Source organism: Notolepis coatsorum, assembly GCF_963971535.1.
Source record: "Notolepis coatsorum genome assembly, chromosome: 9".
NCBI classification, from domain to species: Eukaryota; Metazoa; Chordata; class Actinopteri; order Aulopiformes; family Paralepididae; genus Notolepis; species Notolepis coatsorum.
The window spans coordinates 19,118,690-19,138,122 of record NC_140173.1 but is presented as its reverse complement, the minus strand read 5'-3'; the positions used below and the strand labels follow the sequence as shown (position 1 = coordinate 19,138,122).

General features: G+C 46.8%; 1 protein-coding gene across 1 annotated transcript in view; it reads right to left on the bottom strand.

The window, feature by feature from the left end:
* Positions 1 to 18,751, bottom strand: part of LOC311234554 (5-hydroxytryptamine receptor 1A-like) — a gene marked incomplete at both ends in the record, with an annotated part of 42,693 nt that extends 23,942 nt beyond the window's left edge. The window contains 4 exon segments of the mRNA XM_084321803.1: positions 16,248 to 16,254; positions 16,738 to 17,285; positions 17,390 to 17,598; positions 18,655 to 18,751. Coding sequence (XP_084177929.1) covers positions 16,248 to 16,254; positions 16,738 to 17,285; positions 17,390 to 17,598; positions 18,655 to 18,751 — 861 coding nt within the window.
* Positions 18,752 to 19,433: the final 682 nt, after the last annotated feature.

The following is a 19,433-nucleotide window of genomic DNA, read 5'->3' as shown; positions in this document are numbered from 1 at the left end:
AGTTACTTTTCACAGTAACGCATTACTTTTGGGTGTAAGTAACTAGTAACGTAACAGAGTTACTTTTGAAATGAGTAACTAGAAAAGTAACTGAGTTACTATTTTTCAGTAACTTGCACAACACTGCTAGAGACGCACTGAATGACATACTCTATGGCGGGGGAATTTCCGCGGTGCACACGCCCAATCTTCCAGGGCGTGGGACCAGGAAACTCCCCCCCCCCCCCTCCCTCTTACCCTGTAACGTGCCGAACAGCAACGTGACAGGAACCTTGAAGGACAGGTGGTTTTAACCCCTGACCAACAGAAAAGGGGAGGAAAGGATTACCAGTTCACCCCTTTATGACCCCTCACCCATGATACGATGTAATGACAAGTAGAGCATGACACAGTCATAGCCTGTTACATGAAGCATCGAACAGCCTCACATAGCTCATGTGATAACCTGCTACCTGAGTTTTACTAAGGAAAAACACAGAACAGAGAGGGCCCCTTTAAGAGCCCCGGTCCAGACTTACACATGTGCTTCTGTGGGCCAAACCTAACCCAGTTGTAGATCACAAAGACACACACAACCCTTCATCACAACAAAAAATGGCACAGTACACTCCTACTACAGAGGAACGCCGTTTTTCATAACGAGAGAAGACAGAATCCTCGATTATGTATTGGCCACAGGCCTTGCTAAGCACACATGATAAGTGACCAAACAATCTTTTCTTTAGGAAAAGATTGTTTCTCAAGCGGAAAGCACAACCCCAGCAATTAAGCTGAGGGTTACATTGTATCCCCACAAACACAGTGACACAATATATTGTAACCAAACATGTCTGAGAGGAAGGGGGGAAGCCCCAGGGAACCGGGGGGACACCCCTCCTATCTTTACCCTTGATACGACCAAGGCAAACAGGCACCTCTGTTAATGTGTGAACATCAGTGATGCCACAGATTACTTGTAAAAGTAATCTGATTACTGATTACTCCTTTAAAAAGTAATCTTAGTTACTTTACTGATTACTTGATTATCAGAGTAACTTAGTTACTTTGAAAGTAACTAGGTTACGAAGTCGTAACATAAGAATGACAAAAAAATATTGAGTAAAATGTACTCAGTTTGAGTAAAATGTACTAATAGGGCAGGTAGGCCTATCTATAGATCTATAGATTTCACAAAAGATAAATGGTCAATAACACCACATGTAGGCTGATATGTAGCCTACCTTTGAGGCCTGCCCTATTCAGATATGGTTCTAATGTTCCTAGTGAAACAGGGGAGAGGGGTGAGTAAACCAGTGATTATATCTCAGTAACAGAATCTTCTCAAACCTCTTGTCAGAAAGTATGTTCCTTCTAGGAGTGAGCACCAACCCTCCCAGACTAAAAAAAGCCGTTCCACAGGAGCACTTGATGGGTTGGAGTGTTATACTTCAAGAACATTTTCTTTATGTTTGAAGGTCTATCCAGTATCTGAAGCTCATGCTCTTAAAAAACAGTCTATTAAACGGTACTGCTCCTCCTATGCTATTATTATTATTATTATTATTATTATTATTATTATTATTATTATTATTATTATTATTATTATTATTATTATTATTATTATTATTATTATTATTATTATTATTATTATTATTATTATTATTATTATTATTATTATTATTATTATTATTATTATTATTATTATTATTATTATTAATATTATTTATTATTGTGTGCTACTGACAACCTACATACTGCAAGTTTCTTTAATAGTTGTCATACAGAAGTACAGAATACTTTTATACAAAATGCTTCTTACTGTTACGCTCCAGAGACTGTGCAAGACAAGATAAGTATGAAATAAAATAACATAGTATAGCATGTAAATTAGAAGTAAAAAAAATGAGTGTTCAGTATAGACATATGTACAATGTTCGATGCAGAATAGACGTAACTGAGTTACCATATAATATACAATATACTATGCAGTGTACTAATATACAATACTATATAGTGCAAGGCAGAAATGGGATGAGGTGCAATTTAGGTACAATTTACAGTAGGTGTACGAGTTGTAGTGCAAATCCTTTATCAATAAATATAAAGTGTGTTTGTGTGATCTAAAATGTGGAGAGTGGGTGCTGCAGTGTGTTGTTTGTTTAAGTGAGTGTGTGCGTGTGGGTGTGTGTGCTGTGTGCATTTGATGGTTGTTGCATAGTGTTTATTGTTCGTTTAGCAGCCTGATGGCCTGGGGATAGAAGCTTCTTCTGAGTCTTTCTGTGCTCGCCTTAAGACTCCGGTATCGCTTGCCTGACCGCAGCAGTTCAAAGAGGCAGTTGTTCGGGTGGCTGGAGTCCTTGATGATTCTCTTAGCCTTCCCCCTGCACCGCTTGTTGTAAATGTTCTGGAGGGTGGGAAGCCCCCCTCCAATTGTGCGTTCGGCTGAACGTGTCACTCTTTGTAGTCTGCTACGGTCTTGTGCAGTGCTATTCCCAAACCAGGAGGTGATGTTGCCAGTCAGGATGCTCTCTATTGTACATGAGTAGAAGTTCCTAAGGATCTTCTGACTGACTTGGAACTTCCTTAGGCGCCTGAGGAAGTAGAGGCGTTGTCGTGCCTTCTTCACAACACTGTCAATGTGTGTGGTCCATGTCAAGTCCTCGGATATGTGGGCTCCGAGGTACTTGGAACTGTTCACTCTCTCAACCGGTGCCCCGTCGATGCTGAGGGGGCTGTAGTCCTTGACCCCCGACCTCCTGAAGTCCACAATCATCTCTTTTGTTTTGCTGACGTTCAGGGAGAGGCAGTTCTCCTGACACCACTGTGACAGATTCTCTACCTCTTCCAGGTAGGCCCTCTCGTCGTTGGTAGAGATCAGGCCCACCACTACTGTGTCATCAGCAAATTTGATGATTGTGTTGTTGTTCCGCTGTGCCACGCAGTCATGTGTGTACAGGGAGTAGAGGAGGGGGCTCAGAACACAGCCCTGGGGGGCCCCTATGTTGAGCATGATGGATGAGGAGGTGCAGTTGCCTGCTCTTACCACCTGGGGTCTGCCCGTCAGGAAGTCCAAGACCCACTGGCAGAGGTCATAGTTCAAGCCCAGGTCCCTGAGCTTGGCTATGAGTTTGGAGGGGACTATGGTATTGAATGCTGAGCTGTAGTCGATGAACAGCATTCTCACATAGTTCCCCTGCCTCTTGTCCAGGTGTGATGCTGCTGTGTGCAGCACATGGGCTATGGCGTCCTCCGTGGACCTGTTGGGGCGATATGCAAATTGCAGGGGGTCCAGGTTGATGGGGAGGGAGGAACAGATGTAGCCCTTCACTAGCTTCTCAAAGCACTTCATGGCTATGGAGGTGAGGGCTACAGGGCGGTAGTCGTTGAGGCAAGCGGGCGTAGATTTTTTGGGTACAGGGATGATGGTGGACTTCTTCAGACAGGTGGGGATGACAGCCTGTTCCAAGGACAGGTTGAAGATGTCAGTGAATACCGGGGCCAGTTGGTCGGCACAGACTTTTAGGACGCGGCCGGGGATGCCGTCCGGTCCTGCTGCCTTCCTGATATTCACTTTTTTAAAGGTCCGCCTCACCTCATGCTCTGTTACCCTGAAAACTGAGTTTTCGGCGGGCCACTGCTGCTGTTCAGCAATCCGATCCAGAGAGCAATCCAATCGGTACGTTTTCCTTAATCCAATGTCAATGATTGACTGACGGTCATACAGATATAATGCACCAACAGTTGGTGCAAATAAAACTCTTAAAACTATAAAAATTAACAAAAGTAAGCACAGTCTCGACGGAGCTAACAGAAAGGCGGCCGGTCGGAGCAGCGCCATTCTCACAGGATGCAGTATGGTGTTCCATGTTCATGAATAGTGCAATGCAAAAGATGTTTAACTCAAAGGTGGAACATACCTGCACTATGGCATCTGGAAGGCCTGCAGTCGTGTCCTGCAGGGTGTCCTTCAGAGTGCATCAGCACTTCATGTGTGGGTAGTAAAGTTTAAATCCAGTAAAGAAATCCAGCTTTTGCTGTTTGGCTGGTGCACCTCCGAGTCCTGTAGAAGTCGATGCTTCGGCTTTGGTTTTTTTTCTATCCGTTTGGTCGTGCTGTGCTGTATATTCCAGATGCGGTAGACAGTATTTTGTTTCCTCCACATAGTGAATGTTTTTTTCACCTGGCTTAGCTGACACAAACGTTAAGTAGACTAGTGACTGAACTTCCAGTGCAAGAAAGCGTTACCAGCGTGAGCGTCTCCCTGCTAGCTATGTTTAGGTCAGCCTGATAATAACAATAATAGCCACCGCCCACCAGCATGGTACAACACGTGAGGTTGCGTGCTGTGACGTCACTCCCCAATACAAGGAAAACAGCTCCAAACGTATTTTTGACTGTCGAAAACAAAAGAAAATACTGCATTCCGCCTGCATTATGATGAGATAGTAACGAAATAGTAACACACAGCCACTTGGACAAGTAACTGCAATCAGATTACTGGCTTGTAAAGATTAACGCATTAGATTACTATTTTCGGGGAAAAGTAATCAGATTACAGTAACGCGTTACTTAGTAGCGCGTTAGTGGCATCACTGGTGAACATACTGTTCATTGTCATCACAGGCTGAGAAAAAAATTCATTCCTCAATCACATGTCACTAAGCATAGCTTTACAGGTTTAATTAACCCTCTTAGTTGTGAGTTCACCCACGGTACAAGTACAACGTTACATGAACACACATGTTCTCATCACAACCAAACCAGTTCATTTTTACACACGTAAAAAACAACGCCGATTCACTACAGAGAGAAGCTATACCAGTGACAAGACAATTCACACACAACACGCGTCGTAACCTCAATGTATTGCAGCAACAATGTTGGAAACATTTGGAAACATCGTTATTACAAAACATTTAGAAGGGAAGAAAAGAAGAAGTGTTTAAAGTCCGGTCGGGACTCCTACCTTCACCCAGAACGCAGGCCGAAAGAACCGCAGCACTGGTTTAACGGGACACCGAGTTGAACCCAGCACCTCCTGCGCCGGTGACGAGGGTATGTCCGCAACGCCACCCAGCCGCCGTTCTCCATGTTGACGAAGTCCTCGCTGGCACTGGCAACCGGGTGTAGGGTCGACTAACATCCTCTGTCAAAGATGACGTCGTAGTCAGAGTGTTTTAAGGCATGTTATAGTCACAGTATCGTTTCAACAGTGTAGCATTAAGCTAACAGCCGTCCGACTGATAGCAACAAGCTAACGTTTACTAGCCTGGTAAACACAGCGAGCTAGCGCCGCAGCTAACAGCTGACTGGCCTACACAGTAGGCCACAACTAGCACGCCAGTTAAGCAGCTATCACCTGAACTGTACACAACGACATAACAAGCCACACTTCAGACAGGCCGCTGTCCAAGCCCCTCCCCATCCTAAGAGGGAAGAGAAAAAGAATGTCAAACACAGTTTTCAACAGTGATTTACCAGACATACAGCGGAGCCAGCACAATTCCCATTTCGGGCTGCAGCCGACTTTGAGCATGGAACTCCCAATAAAGAAGATCCTATGCCCACATTTCCTCGTTAGGGTGTACTTTCACTTTTATGTGAAAGATGGGGCCTGCACGGGACAGAGAAGCATCCGCTCATCCAGAGAATCCTGGGTTCACCAGGTCCTGGTCGCGGCCCACTAGATTGACCATCATGGGCGTCAGACCAAGATCCTCCAACCGCCGTTTAAGAAGCCGAGCAGAGGACCCCAGTCTGGAGTCGGCGTTTCGTTAAATTGTCAGATAACCCCCACAGCATCAACAACAACCAGAGCTCACAAGCAAAACAGTACTTACCCCACCCTGGAAGCCACCTCTTTCTCACAACAGTCGGTGCTTCCCACAGTCCAGCTGTATGGCCGGAGGGCCAAACCCATCCAGCCGCAGCAGGGAGGACTGTAGTTGGGGAGCATGTCAGCGGCGTGAGCTCCTAATACGAAAAAGCCGTTGAAGGTCAGAATGATCATCATCTTCCAGACACTCCAGTGACGAAGACAATATCGCCGTATTTTCTCGAAAATAGTGAGAGAGAAAATAAAGATATGATGTCAACGTATCTTCCTGTTCTTTCGTTTTCCAACTTTCTTCTACTAACAACCTCGTCAAGTGGGGATCTACCGAAGGCACTTCCTTGTGGTGAAAGTTTGGGAAGGAGGCGAGTAGGTGACCACACACCTGCTTATGAAGGTAAGTGGATAGGGGTGTGGCCAGACGAATGTTGGGATGTAAAGGTACATGGTGGAATTTTTTTATTCAGTGCACGTGCACGAAGTGAAGTCAGTGCAGATGATGCTGAGCGTAAGCCATAATGAAATAGACCTATATTCTCCTGGTTGTCTATAGACTAATTACCTATATTCTCCTGGTTGTCTATAGACTAATTAACTGTGTATATTCTCATGGTTGTCTATAGACTAATTAACTATGTATATTCTCCTGGTTGTCTATCTAATTAACTATATTCTCCTGGTTGTCTATAGACAAATTAAATGTATATTCTCCTTGTTGTCTATAGACTAATTAACTATATTCTCCTGGTTGTCTATAGTCAAGTCAAGTCAGTTTTATTTGTATAGCACATTTCCAGGCAGCGGCAGCTGACACCAAAGTGCTTCACAAGCAAGTTGATAAAAACAAATTAGTGTGAGGCAAGGTATAAGATTAAAAGAAAGAAAAAAAAACATAGCAAAGCAATGAAAGCAACAAAAACAAACAGTATGGTGCAAGATATAGGATTAAAAACATAATAAAGCAATGAAAGTAATAAAAACTGGTAGGACACAGTAAAACAAAGAGGATAGAAGGGCCAGGGGTCTAGTGGTGGTTAAGTAGGGGGGAAGGCCAAGGAGAACAGGTAGGTTTTCAAGAGTGATTTAAAAGCCTGTACGGTCTGGGCAGTCCGTACGCTGAGGGGGAGGCTGTTCCACAGTCTAGGCGCTGCGGTGGAGAAAGCTCTGTCTCCCCTAGTTTTGAGCCTGGTTCTGGGTACCACCAATAGCATCTGGTCAGCTGATCTGACCAGACTAGACTAATTATAGACTAATTAAATGTATATTCTCCTTGTTGTCTATAGACTAATTAACTATATTCTCCTGGTTGTCTATAGACTAATTAACTATGTATATTCTCCTGGTTGTCTATAGACTAATTAACTATATTCTCCTGGTTGTCTATAGACTAATTAACTATGTATATTCTCTTGGTTGTCTATAGACTAATTACCTATATTCTCCTGGTTGTCTATAGACTAATTAACTATATTCTCCTGGTTGTCTATAGACTAATTAACTATATTCTCCTGGTTGTCTATAGACTAATTAACTATATTCTCCTGGTTGTCTATAGACAAATTAACTATATTCTCCTGGTTGTTTATAGACTAATTAACTATGTATATTCTCCTGGTTGTCTATATGCTAATTAACTATGTATATTCTCCTGGTTGTCTATAGACTAATTAACTATATTCTCCTGGTTGTCTATATACTAATTACCTATATTCTCCTGGTTGTCTATAGACTAATTAACTGTGTATATACTCCTGGTTGTCTATAGACTAATTAACTATGTATATTCTCCTGGTTGTCTATAGACTAATTAACGTTAGGTTATAACTATAACCAAGTTCTGTTAACACTTAGTGAACGCTCAGCGTTTCATGCATAATCTCGCTTCAGCGTATGCACACTGAATAAATTTCAAATGTACCTTTAAATGCCAGCATTCATCTGGCCACACCCCCATCCGCTTACCTACATAAGCAGGGATGGGCCACACACTCATCTCCTTCCCAACAAATTTCATCACAATGAAAAATCAAGGGCCTGCAGCAGCGTCTAGACGCTGAGCGTTCACTAGTGTTAACAGAACTTGGTTATAGTTATAACCTAACGTTCTGTCTCACACTAGCTCACGCTCAGCGTTTCATGCATAATAGGAGCTGAGCGGGAGCTAGAAGCTCGACAAATGTACCCTGCTGAGGCCCCCCACAACCATCAGACCAGGGAGGGCCGAGCCCCCCCGACCCACCCTAATGGAGGGCACCCCCCCTATTGGTGGCTTCACGGGAGGGCGACGGACCCGACCGTGCGAAGAGGCACTCAAGCAACTCAACGCACAGGGTGAGCAGAGCGTGGCTTGACCCCACGACTACACACACGCACAACCCGCATGCCACCCGGGAACGAACGGAGGAAACAACCTCGTTACTGCCCCCAGAATCACGGGGTCAAGGGCAAACCCAACCCCGTGGCAAGGCCGTAGCAGCGGAGCGCGAAGGAAGACCCAGACCCACCAAAGGGACTGGACCCCCTGGAACGGGGGCCCGGAGAAGTCCATGATGCCAGCATCAAGACCCCACCAGGTGGGCACTTAGTGACCCCGCCCCCCACATTGCCAGCGTATTCGGACAAAGGCCCCTCAGCCGAGCGGGCCCTGTCCCCCCAATAGTACACCGCCTGGTACACTGACCCTGCAGAACAGGCAGTCAGCATGGCCGTAAGCACACAAAAAAGGTTAACCAACGGAAGCAGGCAGCGCACCGGGGAAAAACCAGGCAACAGGCTGTTAACCCTAGCCTGGAGACTGCGGACGAGACAGGCGCCAGAGGAGACAGCTGAACACAGCCGCCCCGGCGGAAGGGGCGTATGCTGGCGTTGTTGCATGACCAAGCCTCCATTCAAAAACCCCCACCCAGAGGGGTTGAGGCAGAGAAGGCTGACATGAGTGGCAGATAGGGATGTCCCGATCGCCTTTTTTTGCTTCCGATCCGATCCCGATCATATGATTTTAAATATCTATCGATCCGATCGTTTCCGATCCGATCTTTCACATTAGTAATCAATTTTGACGCATTTTTGTCAGAAACTGGCAGAGTGAGACAAGCCCATCTGTTGCCTATAATAGGGCGCGAGAGCGGAGGCTTTTGTTATTACATTCACCCTGAGAAATGTGCTTCTGCTTCATATGAGAAATATTCAAAGTTTCAATATATGTTTGCACATTAGTATACATTCAGTGTTCGACTTACGTAATGGTCCATTCTGGTCTGAAACGCCGACGTAACGTTATCCTCCAGTTGAAAAGTTAGTCTGAAAACTTCGCCTCCAGCCTGCTGCTTCATGAGTTTTTCCTCCACGCGGAATCTCCTCCTTGCAAACATTGCAACTTGCTTGTATTTCTATTTTAAAATGCTTAGTTCCAAACCTCTGACATTAAGTCTAGCTGCTCAAGTCAGTGGATATTAACCGTGTTTCGGGAGCGACGTGTTGTTGTTGTGATGTGGTCGCGACTCGCGTGTAGCGTGTAGCGTCTAAATTAAAGGGAATGTTTGTTGCAACGGTGAAAATTAAAGGGGAATGTGTTTGTTGTGGATAATTATTCTGCTCTGTGTGACAATAAATACATTAATGATGATATATTATATGTAATTTAAAACCAAAACTAAGGCCTCCGTATGAGTTTAAGACGTGGACATGGTCATGTTTGTTGAATAAAATTTTTCTTTTTTTGACTGCCGATTTTTATTATTATTTTTTCCCGATCCCCGATACTCTGAAAAGCACGTGATCGACGCCGATTCCGATCACGTGATCGGATCGGGACATCCCTAGTGGCAGACGTCATGAACGTGCAGGGGCACCCTCAAACGGTGAACCCGGGAGTTGACACTGCTCCAACACACCAGGGAAACAACCACCTTGGCGTTACCCAATGCGGTGGTTGTTCCATAACCCCTCAAGAAAAATACCGCAGTACAAGTGTTTCAGTTTTCAAAAAAGGGTTAACCCAGGCCTACGGGTCGACGAAACATTACCTCGGACCGGGCCTGGCGATACGGGAAGCACAGGGTCACCAGAGGAGGTCAAAGACCACCCCAACAGGCCCCTCTTCGCCATGCGTGAGAGAGCAGCGAAAAAGAATGGAGAACCAGCCCCTAAGCACACCGTACTTGGTATTCCCAGGCGGTCTCCCAACCAAGTACTAACCAGGACCAACCCGTGTAGCGGCCGAGATCCGACGAGATCGAGCGTGTACAGGTTGGCATGGCCGTAAGCCATTACGACAGTGCTGAGTAAAAACGTACCCAACCAGGGTCTCCATAGCGCTTAACCCTGTGACACCCGGACCGACCTGGCATTTTTCCCCCTGAAAAAAGCCCAAGTCCCTCAGGGTACCAGAACAGCAGATCTGCATCCCCGGCGGACAACGGGTTCAACTGATCCGGACCAGCGTGACCAGAACCAGTCCCGTGCCCTAACCACGCCGACATGCCTACTCCAGGAGAAAGGGCAGATATGCGTGTCGATCTTAACATGAAAAGAAGGCGCCACCCAGACGTTCGGGCGAACCGCGCCCGGTGGCCCACCCCAAGGGCGTGAGACCCCTCTACATATGTTCAGATCCATTCCGTCATCATCCCCCAGACATGAACGAGAATCCGTCGATAACCAACCCAGGTCGTGAGATGTGGTCGTCGGAAGAGGAAAAACCCCCATCTCAGTCGCTTTATAAAAACGCTGTTTTAACCACAAGCAACCAAGGCGTGCCAGTCAGTCGCCTGTTTACAGCGAGCTAGCACTATACGTGCGTCGGGACACACCCCCATCAATGAACAGGCTATTTAGACCTGTCATTGAATCCCCAAGGCGCCCAGGGGAACGACAAGAGGGGTGTGACACTTCCTAACTCCAACACTTTTTGAATAGAAAAGAAGGAAGCATCAACAGTATGTATCCCAGTCTACACAGCCGGGGGTAAAAAAAATTCCCATTTTTACATCCCACCATCCTCCCATAGGAAGGAGACGGGGATCCCCAGAGAGACTTCCCACGCGAGCTGTACAGATTGAAAAGAATATATTGCACCTTGAGCCATGTAAAAAATTGGTTATAGGGCTCTCCTCGGAAGAGGCACTGAACCCATACACACTCAATAATCGAATTGAATCGAATACATATACAATAGAATAGGACACCTTCTAGAGGGTCCACTCACTTTGACAATCTGAGGAGGAAGGCTCTGTACTCTGATGGAGGCTCCCTCACATGGAAGAAGGAGTCCGAACTCACAAAAGGCCCGAATAGGCGCTTGGTGAGGAGGAGCCCTGACCACCCCCCTGAAACAGATCCATCACATGGACCTGAACAGCACACGGAAGTCCTACCAACAGAGACGCGCACGGTGACGTACTCTATGGCGGGGGAATTTCTGCGGTGCACACGCCCAATATACCAGGCCGTGGGACCAGGAAACTCCCTCCCCCCCCCCGTAACGTGCAGAACCGCAACGTGACGGGAACCTTGAAGGACAGGGGGTGTACCCCTGACCGACAGAAACAAGGGGGAGAGGAAAGGTTACCAGTTCACCCCTTTACGACCCGACACCCATGATACGATGTAATGACAAAAAGAGAATATGACACAGTCATAGTCAGCTCTATGAAGTGTTTGACAGCTCCACACAGCACATGAGCTAACCTGCTATCTGATTTTTACTAAGGAAAAAACACAGAATAGAGAGGGCTCTAAGAGCCCCGGTCCAACATACACATGTGCTTCTGTGGCCAGTCCAACCCAGTTGTAGGTCACATGACACACACAACCCATCATCACCTACAAAAAATGGCAAAAACACTCTACAGAGGAACGCCGTTTTTCATAATGAGAGAATACATAATTCTCGATTAGTATCGGCCACAGGCCTTGCTAAGCACACACGACAGCGACCAAACAATCTTTTCTTTTAGGAAAATAAAGTTTCTCCAGCAGTTTTAGCACAACCTCAGCAATCAAGCTAAGGGTTCATTGTCATCACAGGCTGAGAAAAGAACATTCTCTTACTCACTTGTCACTAAGCATAGCTTCATAGGTTAGTTACCTTAGTTGTGAGTACACGGTACATATAAACACACATGATGTTTCTCACACAACAACCAGATCATTTTCACATCTGTAACAAACCGATTTGCACGGAGAAGCTAACTGCCAGTGACAAAGACAGTTCACACATAACTTGCGTCGTATCCTAAATGCATTGCAGCAACACACGTTTTGGGAAAACATCGTTATTCACAAAACATTTAGAAAAGTAAAACCAGAAGACGTGTTATAAGGTCTGGTCAAACCTTGTCCTATCCGGAACGTAGATCAGCGAAGTGCAGACTCAAGACCCCGTAGACAACACAGCCGATCCTGTGTTGCTCGAACTGGGCAGCGTCGTCGCTCCAACCAGTCGCTACAGTCCTCTTTGTTGACGTAATCCCCGTCCAGGCTCAGGGCAGGGTCGACGAACATCCCCTGTCAAGGATGACGTCGTAGTCAAGAGTGTAAAACACGTTATAATCAAAGCACGTTCAACAGAGTAGCATTAAGCTAACGGCCGCTCCAACCGTTCGGGCGCTACATTTACATTTACATTTACATTTAGTCATTTAGCTGACGCTTTTATCCAAAGCGACTTACAAGTTCTGTGCAACAAGACAGCAAGAAGGGTATAACTCTATCAGCTGAGTAACAATGTTCATCAAAGTGTTGCGTGTTACAGTGTAGGTTAGTTTATTAGGACAAGTGCATGACAGTAAGGTTAGTCGGGGTTAGATTTTTTTTATTTTTTTTTTTTTTTTATCATTTCAGATAATGGTTGAAGAAGTGAGACTTTAGTCGACGGCGAAAGATTGGACGGGATTCGACTGTCCTAACTGGGATGGGTAGTTCATTCCACCATTGTGGGGCAAGGACTGAGAATAGGCGGCTTCTCTTTGATGACCCTCCGGGAGCTTGGATAGGAGTAGATCTGAGGCGGCCAGAAGACGCAGAGCGTAGGGGTCTTGAGGGTGTGTAGTTAGAGACCATTGACCGGAGGTAGGCGGGAGCGGTTCCCTTTGCCGCACGGTATGCTAGGTCGAGGGCCTTGAAGCGGATACGTGCAGCAATGGGGAGCCAGTGCAGGTCCCTAAGAAGTGGGGTGACATGGGCTGACTTCGGTAGGTTTGAGATCAGGCGGGCCGCTGCATTTTGAATGAGTTGAAGAGGCTTGGTGGCAGTGGCCGGGAGGCCAGCTAGCAGTGCGTTGCAGTAGTCGAGGCGGGAGATGACTGTTGATTGGACGAGGAGTTGGGTGGCTTCTTTTGTCAGGAAGGGGCGTATCCTTCTGACGTTGCTCAGGAGGAATCTGCAGGTTCTGGTTGTCGCTGCGATGTGAGCAGAGAAGTTCAACTGGTCGTCGAGGACAACACCAAGGTTCTTGGCGGTCGGCGACGCGGTCACAGCTGCATTCTCGACTGTGATGGAGAGGTCGGTCAGGGGGGAGGATTTGGCCGGCAGGTGGAGCAATTCTGTTTTGCTTAGGTTCAGTTTGAGGTGGTTGGTCGTCATCCAGGCGGAGATGTCGGACAGACAGGCCGAGATCCGCTCAGAGACGTGGATATCTGAGGGAGGGAAGGAGAGGAAGAGTTGAGTATCATCGGCATAACAATGATATGAGAAGCCATGAGATGTGATAATGTTACCCAGTGATTTAGTGTAGAGGGAGAAGAGAAGGGGTCCTAGGACCGAGCCCTGGGGGACACCCGTCCGGAGGGGGCGGGTGGCCGACAGAGTCCCTCTCCATGACACTTGGTAGGAGCGGTCATTGAGGTATGATGTCAGCCATGTCAGCGCAGATCCAGCCACTCCCATTCCTGCGAGGGCCGCAAGGAGGATCTGATGGTTGACTGTGTCGAAGGCTGCAGATAGATCTACTGCCCCTGCTCGCGAGACGCCGAGCTAACGGCGCACGTGACCAGAAGCGAGCTTGCGGCGGCGCGCAAGGAGCTGAAGCTACCCCGCGCCAGGCCTTGGCCTATAGCAGCAAGCTAACGTTACCTAGTGATCACGACATGCTAGCGCCGCAGCTAACAGCTGACTGGCTAACAGTAGGCCCAACCTAAGTAGGCCACGCAGCGATCCCAGCAGGCTAACGCAGCAGCTAACAGCTGACTGGCTAACCGTAAGCTAAGCAGCTATCACCTGAACATGTATACAATGACATAACACGCACCCAGACAGGCCGCCGTTCTGAACCTCTCCTCACTTTTTAAGAGAAAAGAGAAACAAGATGTCAACACTGCTTTACAACGGTGATTTTACCAACACCCGACAGAATCAGCACAATACCAAACTGGCCTGTGTAGCTGACTTGAACATGGATCTGCCGCTATCGCACATCCATGCACATATCTCCTCGTGAAGGAATACTCTCATTTGGATATGAAAGAAGGGGCTTAACACGGGACAGAGAGATATCCACTCGTCCAGAAAACACAGGGATCACCAGTGTTAATGGTCGCGGCCCACTAGTTAAACTAAAATGGCTTCAGACCAAGGTCTTCCGTCGTCTAGGAGACTGAACAAAGGACCCTAGCCTGGGCCCGGTTTTCATAAACATTGTCAATTAGTCCCCATAGCACTAACAGACAAGTGGAGCCTGCCAGCAAAACACTACTCACCCAACCTGGAAACGCACCGCTTCTCACAACAGCGGCGCGCCACTACAGTCCCTGCACCGCCGGAGGGTTTCACTCCGTCCAGCCGCATCAAAGAAGACTGTAGCTGGGACTCTGAGGTATGTAGCGGCGTGAACCCCCAATACGAAACCGGTGGAGTTTGTGGAATGATCACCATCTTCCAGACACTCCAGTACGAAGACAATATCGCCGTATTTTCTCATTTTAAAATAGTGAGAGAGAAAATAAAGATATGATGTCAACGTATTCTCCTTATTCTTCCTTTCCTTAGAGCAATATTTTTCTCCACGTCAAGTGGGCATATGAGCAATACGTTGCTTGTGATGAAATTTGCGAAGGAGATGAGTGTGTGGCCCATCCCTGCTTATGTAGGTAAGCGGATGGGGGTGTGGCCAGATGAATGCTGGCATTTAAAGGTACATTTGAAATGTATTCAGTGTGCATACGCTGAAGCGAGATTATGCATGAAACGCTGAGCGTGAGCTAGTGTGAGACAGAACTTTATTCTCCTGGTTGTCTATAGACTAATTGACTATATTCTCCTGGTTGTCTATAGACTGATTAACTATGTATATTCTCCTGGTTGTCTATAGACTGATTAACTATGTATATTCTCCTGGTTGTCTATAGACTAATTAACTATATTATCCTGGTTGTCTATCTAATTAGGCATCCACCTCCACAATAGACTGAGCCTCCGAATCGTGGCGGATTAATACAGGGGCGGAGGTAAACCGACGTTTGAGGTCGCAGAAGGACGACTCTGCCCGCGCCGACCATTCAAAGCCAGGGAGAGAGGCCTTAGTGAGAGCTGTCAGAGGATTGACTAAGGCGCTGAAATTGCGAATAAAACGCCTGTAGAAATTTGCGAAGCCCAAAAACCGTTGTAATTCTTTGAGCGACGAAGGACGTGGCCAGTCCAAGAATGCACTCACCTTGGCCGGATCCATGCGAAGATCACCCTTCGTCAACACAAAGCCCAGGAAAGACACGGTGTCAGTGTGAAACACACACTTCTCTGCCTTAAAAAATAGTTGATGCTTAAGGAGATGTTGAAGCACCTCACAAACGTGCAGTTGGTGTTGCACCATATCGCAAGAAAAAATTAGGATGTCATCTAAGTACACAAATACAGACACCCAATTAAATCCTGCAGCACGTCGTTGACCAGGTCTTGGAAAACTGCTGGAGCATTAGCTAAACCAAAAGGCATGACTATATACTCATAATGCCCATTAGGAGTATTAAATGCAGTCTTCCACTCGTCTCCTTCTCTAATCCTGACCAAATTGTATGCATTACGTAAGTCAAGTTTAGAAAAGACCTGCGCCCCCTGTAAGTACTCAAAGGCGGCGTCCATGAGAGGTAAAGGATATCGGTTCTTGATGGAAACGTCATTCAATCCCCTATAATCTATGCACGGCCGCTGACCCCCATCCTTTTTTGCAACAAAAAAGCCAGCACCTGCAGGGGATGTGGACGGTCAAATATGCCCCGCGGACAGTGCCTCTTCAATATAAGTGTTCATGGACACAGTCTCGGGGCGAGAGAGAGAGAAAACATCCGTCTACGGGGTGGAGAGGTACCAGGTAGAAGATTAATGGGGCAGTCGTAAGGTCTATGAGGCGGTAGTGCGTTAGCACGCGTCTTACTAAAAACGTCCGCAAGGTCAAAATAGACCGCAGGTACTCCTGCTAAATCGGGGTTGGGAGAACGTTCACCGTCATCCTGGAGAGAGACACAAGAGGGGGGGGGGTTCCCATGGAGAGTTCACCCGTAGCCCAATTAATTCACGGGTTATGCACAGCAAGCCAGGGGTGACCTAGCACAATAGTGGAACAGGGAGACATCACAACAACAACAAAAAATAATCCCACCCATTGCCTACCACCTGCACCCGTAGCTGCTTGGTGCGCTGGGTAATGACTCCACAGCCCAGAGGTTGGCCATCTAACGAGTGGACCGGGATAAGCACCTCTAGGTCTTCCAACGGGACCCCCCACTCAAGTGCCAACCCCTCATGGATTAAATTGCCTGCCGCTCCCGAATTCACCAAGGCCATGTTATTCATAATCACGCCCCCCACCCAATAGTAATGTTCAAGAAAATACGATTGTCATCAGTAACCGTGGAGGAATGCCCACCTGCTATCACTCCTCCAGAGTTTAGTGGGCCCCCCCGTTTCCCGAATATCCCCGACAACTGGAAAACCGATGCCCCGTGCGGCCGCTTCGGAAACAGTGCTTCTCTTCAATGCGCCTCAGCCTCTCTGCCTCGGAGAGGCTGAGGGCACCCAGTTGCATCGGTTCGTCACTCAGGCTCTCTCTTATGTGCGAAGGTGGGGGGTGTTCGATACCATAAGAGGTGTGGAAGAGACCTTGAGATGAGGCTCCCCTCTCGCGCTCCCTCTCCCGATGCCTATTATCAACTTTTATTGCCAGGTTGATGAGGAAGTCCAAGCGCTCGGGAAGCTCACGGGTGGACAGCTCATCCCGCATGCGCACTGAGAGCCCCTGTGCAAACAGTACGCAGCAAGGAATCTCCGGCCAGGCCGCCTCCCGAGCCACAATGCGAAAATCAATAGCATAATCTGCAACAGTGCGAATGCCCTGCCGGCAGGACATGAGTCGACTGCCGGCCTCATAAATGGAAATCACCCAGGAGGTGTCAAATACATGACGCATCTCCCGGGTGAAGGTATCCACACTGTTACAGATTTGCGATGCATTCTCCCATTCGGCGGTGGCCCAGGAAAGAGCCTGGCCAGTAAGCAAGGTGATTATATAAGATACCCGAGACACATGTGTGGGAAAAGTGCGGGGTTGTAGCTGAAAGATGAGAGAACACTGAGTGACAAACTCACGACAACCTTCTGGTGAACCTCCATACCGGTCCGTAGGTGGTAGTCTCGGTTAGCGGATCTCCTCTCTCTGTCTGGAGGTCCCAGCTCTCCTTCCTCGCTGGCTGGCGGCGTTCCAGCTGCAACTCCCCTCTCGGCAGCGGTGGACCAGGTGTTGTTGACTGCCGCTAAGGCCGAATTCGCCGTCTCCTGGGAGGATAGGGTCAGGTCTCCTAGCCCAGCGGTTCTCAACAGGGGTGCCGCAGAGAGCTGCCAGGGGTGCCTTGAGATAAAAAAATATTGGATTACAGAAAATTATCACTAAAGTGCTATCTGTTGCAGCTGCACTGTTTTCCATGAAAATACCATATTTGGAAAAGTTTGACCATTTCTCAAAATCTGAAAATCATTATTTAATAAAACACAGAAAAGGATCACCAAGTTACTCTGGATAAAAAAAAACTTTACAGACAACATTGAGACAAAGCTTCCTGACACATCTCCATCCAAACTCTTGGAAGAACTCATTGAAATCTCATCTGATACCACCTGGAGAGCTAGTTTCAGAGTGTGGTGCTGAGTACCAAGTATCTCATGATGCAGCAGTTAAGGTGTTGATACCATTCAGCACCACATATCTGTGTGAAGCTGGCTTTTCATCCATGACAGCTCTGAAAACAAAATATAGGGCCAAGTTGAGCCTTGAGGATGACATGCGTGTTGCCTTGTCAAAGATCTCCCCACGTATTGACCGTATTATTAGCCAGCAGCAGCAGACCTCGCATTGAGCTAGAAATGTCCACTGAGTGAACGAGTGCTTATTTTCTGTATTTATTTATATTTTTTGAGAAATGGTAACTTGGTGATCCTTTTCTGTATTTAAAAAAAATACATGCATTTTCTGTTTTTGAGAAATGGTCAAACTTATCTAAATATGCTATTTTTATGGAAAAGTGTGCAGCTGCAACAGATAGCACTTTAGTGATGATTTTCTGTAATTTTATTTAAAGAAATATGCTATTTGATTTACTACTACAAGCAGTGTAATGTCAACAGTACTAAGCCATTTAGACCTGAAACACCTGTTAATAATATAGGCATATACACACAAATGTGTTTCCCGGTTTTTTAAATAAACATTATTTTGAAAACAAGCACTTTTGTCATCATTGTAGCAAAAAAGACAGGACCGGAAAAGTCTTTATCGTATGTAGGGGTGCCCTGGAATATTTTATTGAACACAGGGGTGCCTTGGCAGCAGAAAGTTGAGAACCCCTGTCCTAGCCGACCCAGTTCCACATTGACTGCCGACTGACAGTCGCGTACAGCTCTCAGCTGTTCCCGCTGGGCGATCATTTCGTTTCTTATTTCCTCCATGGAGCTCATGATGGTAGAGGCTTCTGTTACGGTTGGAGTGCAGGTAAGCAATTGTGAGTCCAGTAGAGGAGGAAATAATACGAGTCGGAGAATGATTGCTCTTTCTTAGTGGTGCCTTTTTAATGTAAGAACACAGAGCACAGGGAATCCAAAGAAAGACGCCGGGCATCAACTTGAGAACAAGGTAGATACATGAGAATAATTGTAGCGGCCTCTACCTGGGTCCGCTTCCTGGTAGTCGGGGAGTGATTCCGTACGCGCTCCATCCAAAGAATAGTCTCCACACCTTGAGTTCCGTTATCAGATACCAACGTGATATCCGATTTATTTAGAAAAGATATAGGTTACATGGGAGAGGTGATCAAAGCGATCCTATTTCCTATAACCGTGGTTCTAATTGTTCAAAGCGTTTCTTAAGATAAGACTATTCTAAGTGTTACCAAAGCGATCCTAAAGCGATCCTAAAGCGTTACCGAAGCTGGCTAAAGCGATCTAAAGCGTTACCGAAGCGATCTAAAGCGATCTAAAGCGCTACCGAAGCGATCTAAAGCGGTCAGAAAATATTATGCTTTCCCCGTGCTACAGCCCAACAGCTGATTCCTATCACCTATTTAATGATCTCCGCCGCGCTGTGGCTGATCCACCTGACAGGTGCAGGTGATCCACCCACAGTACAACAGAGTCCACCCAA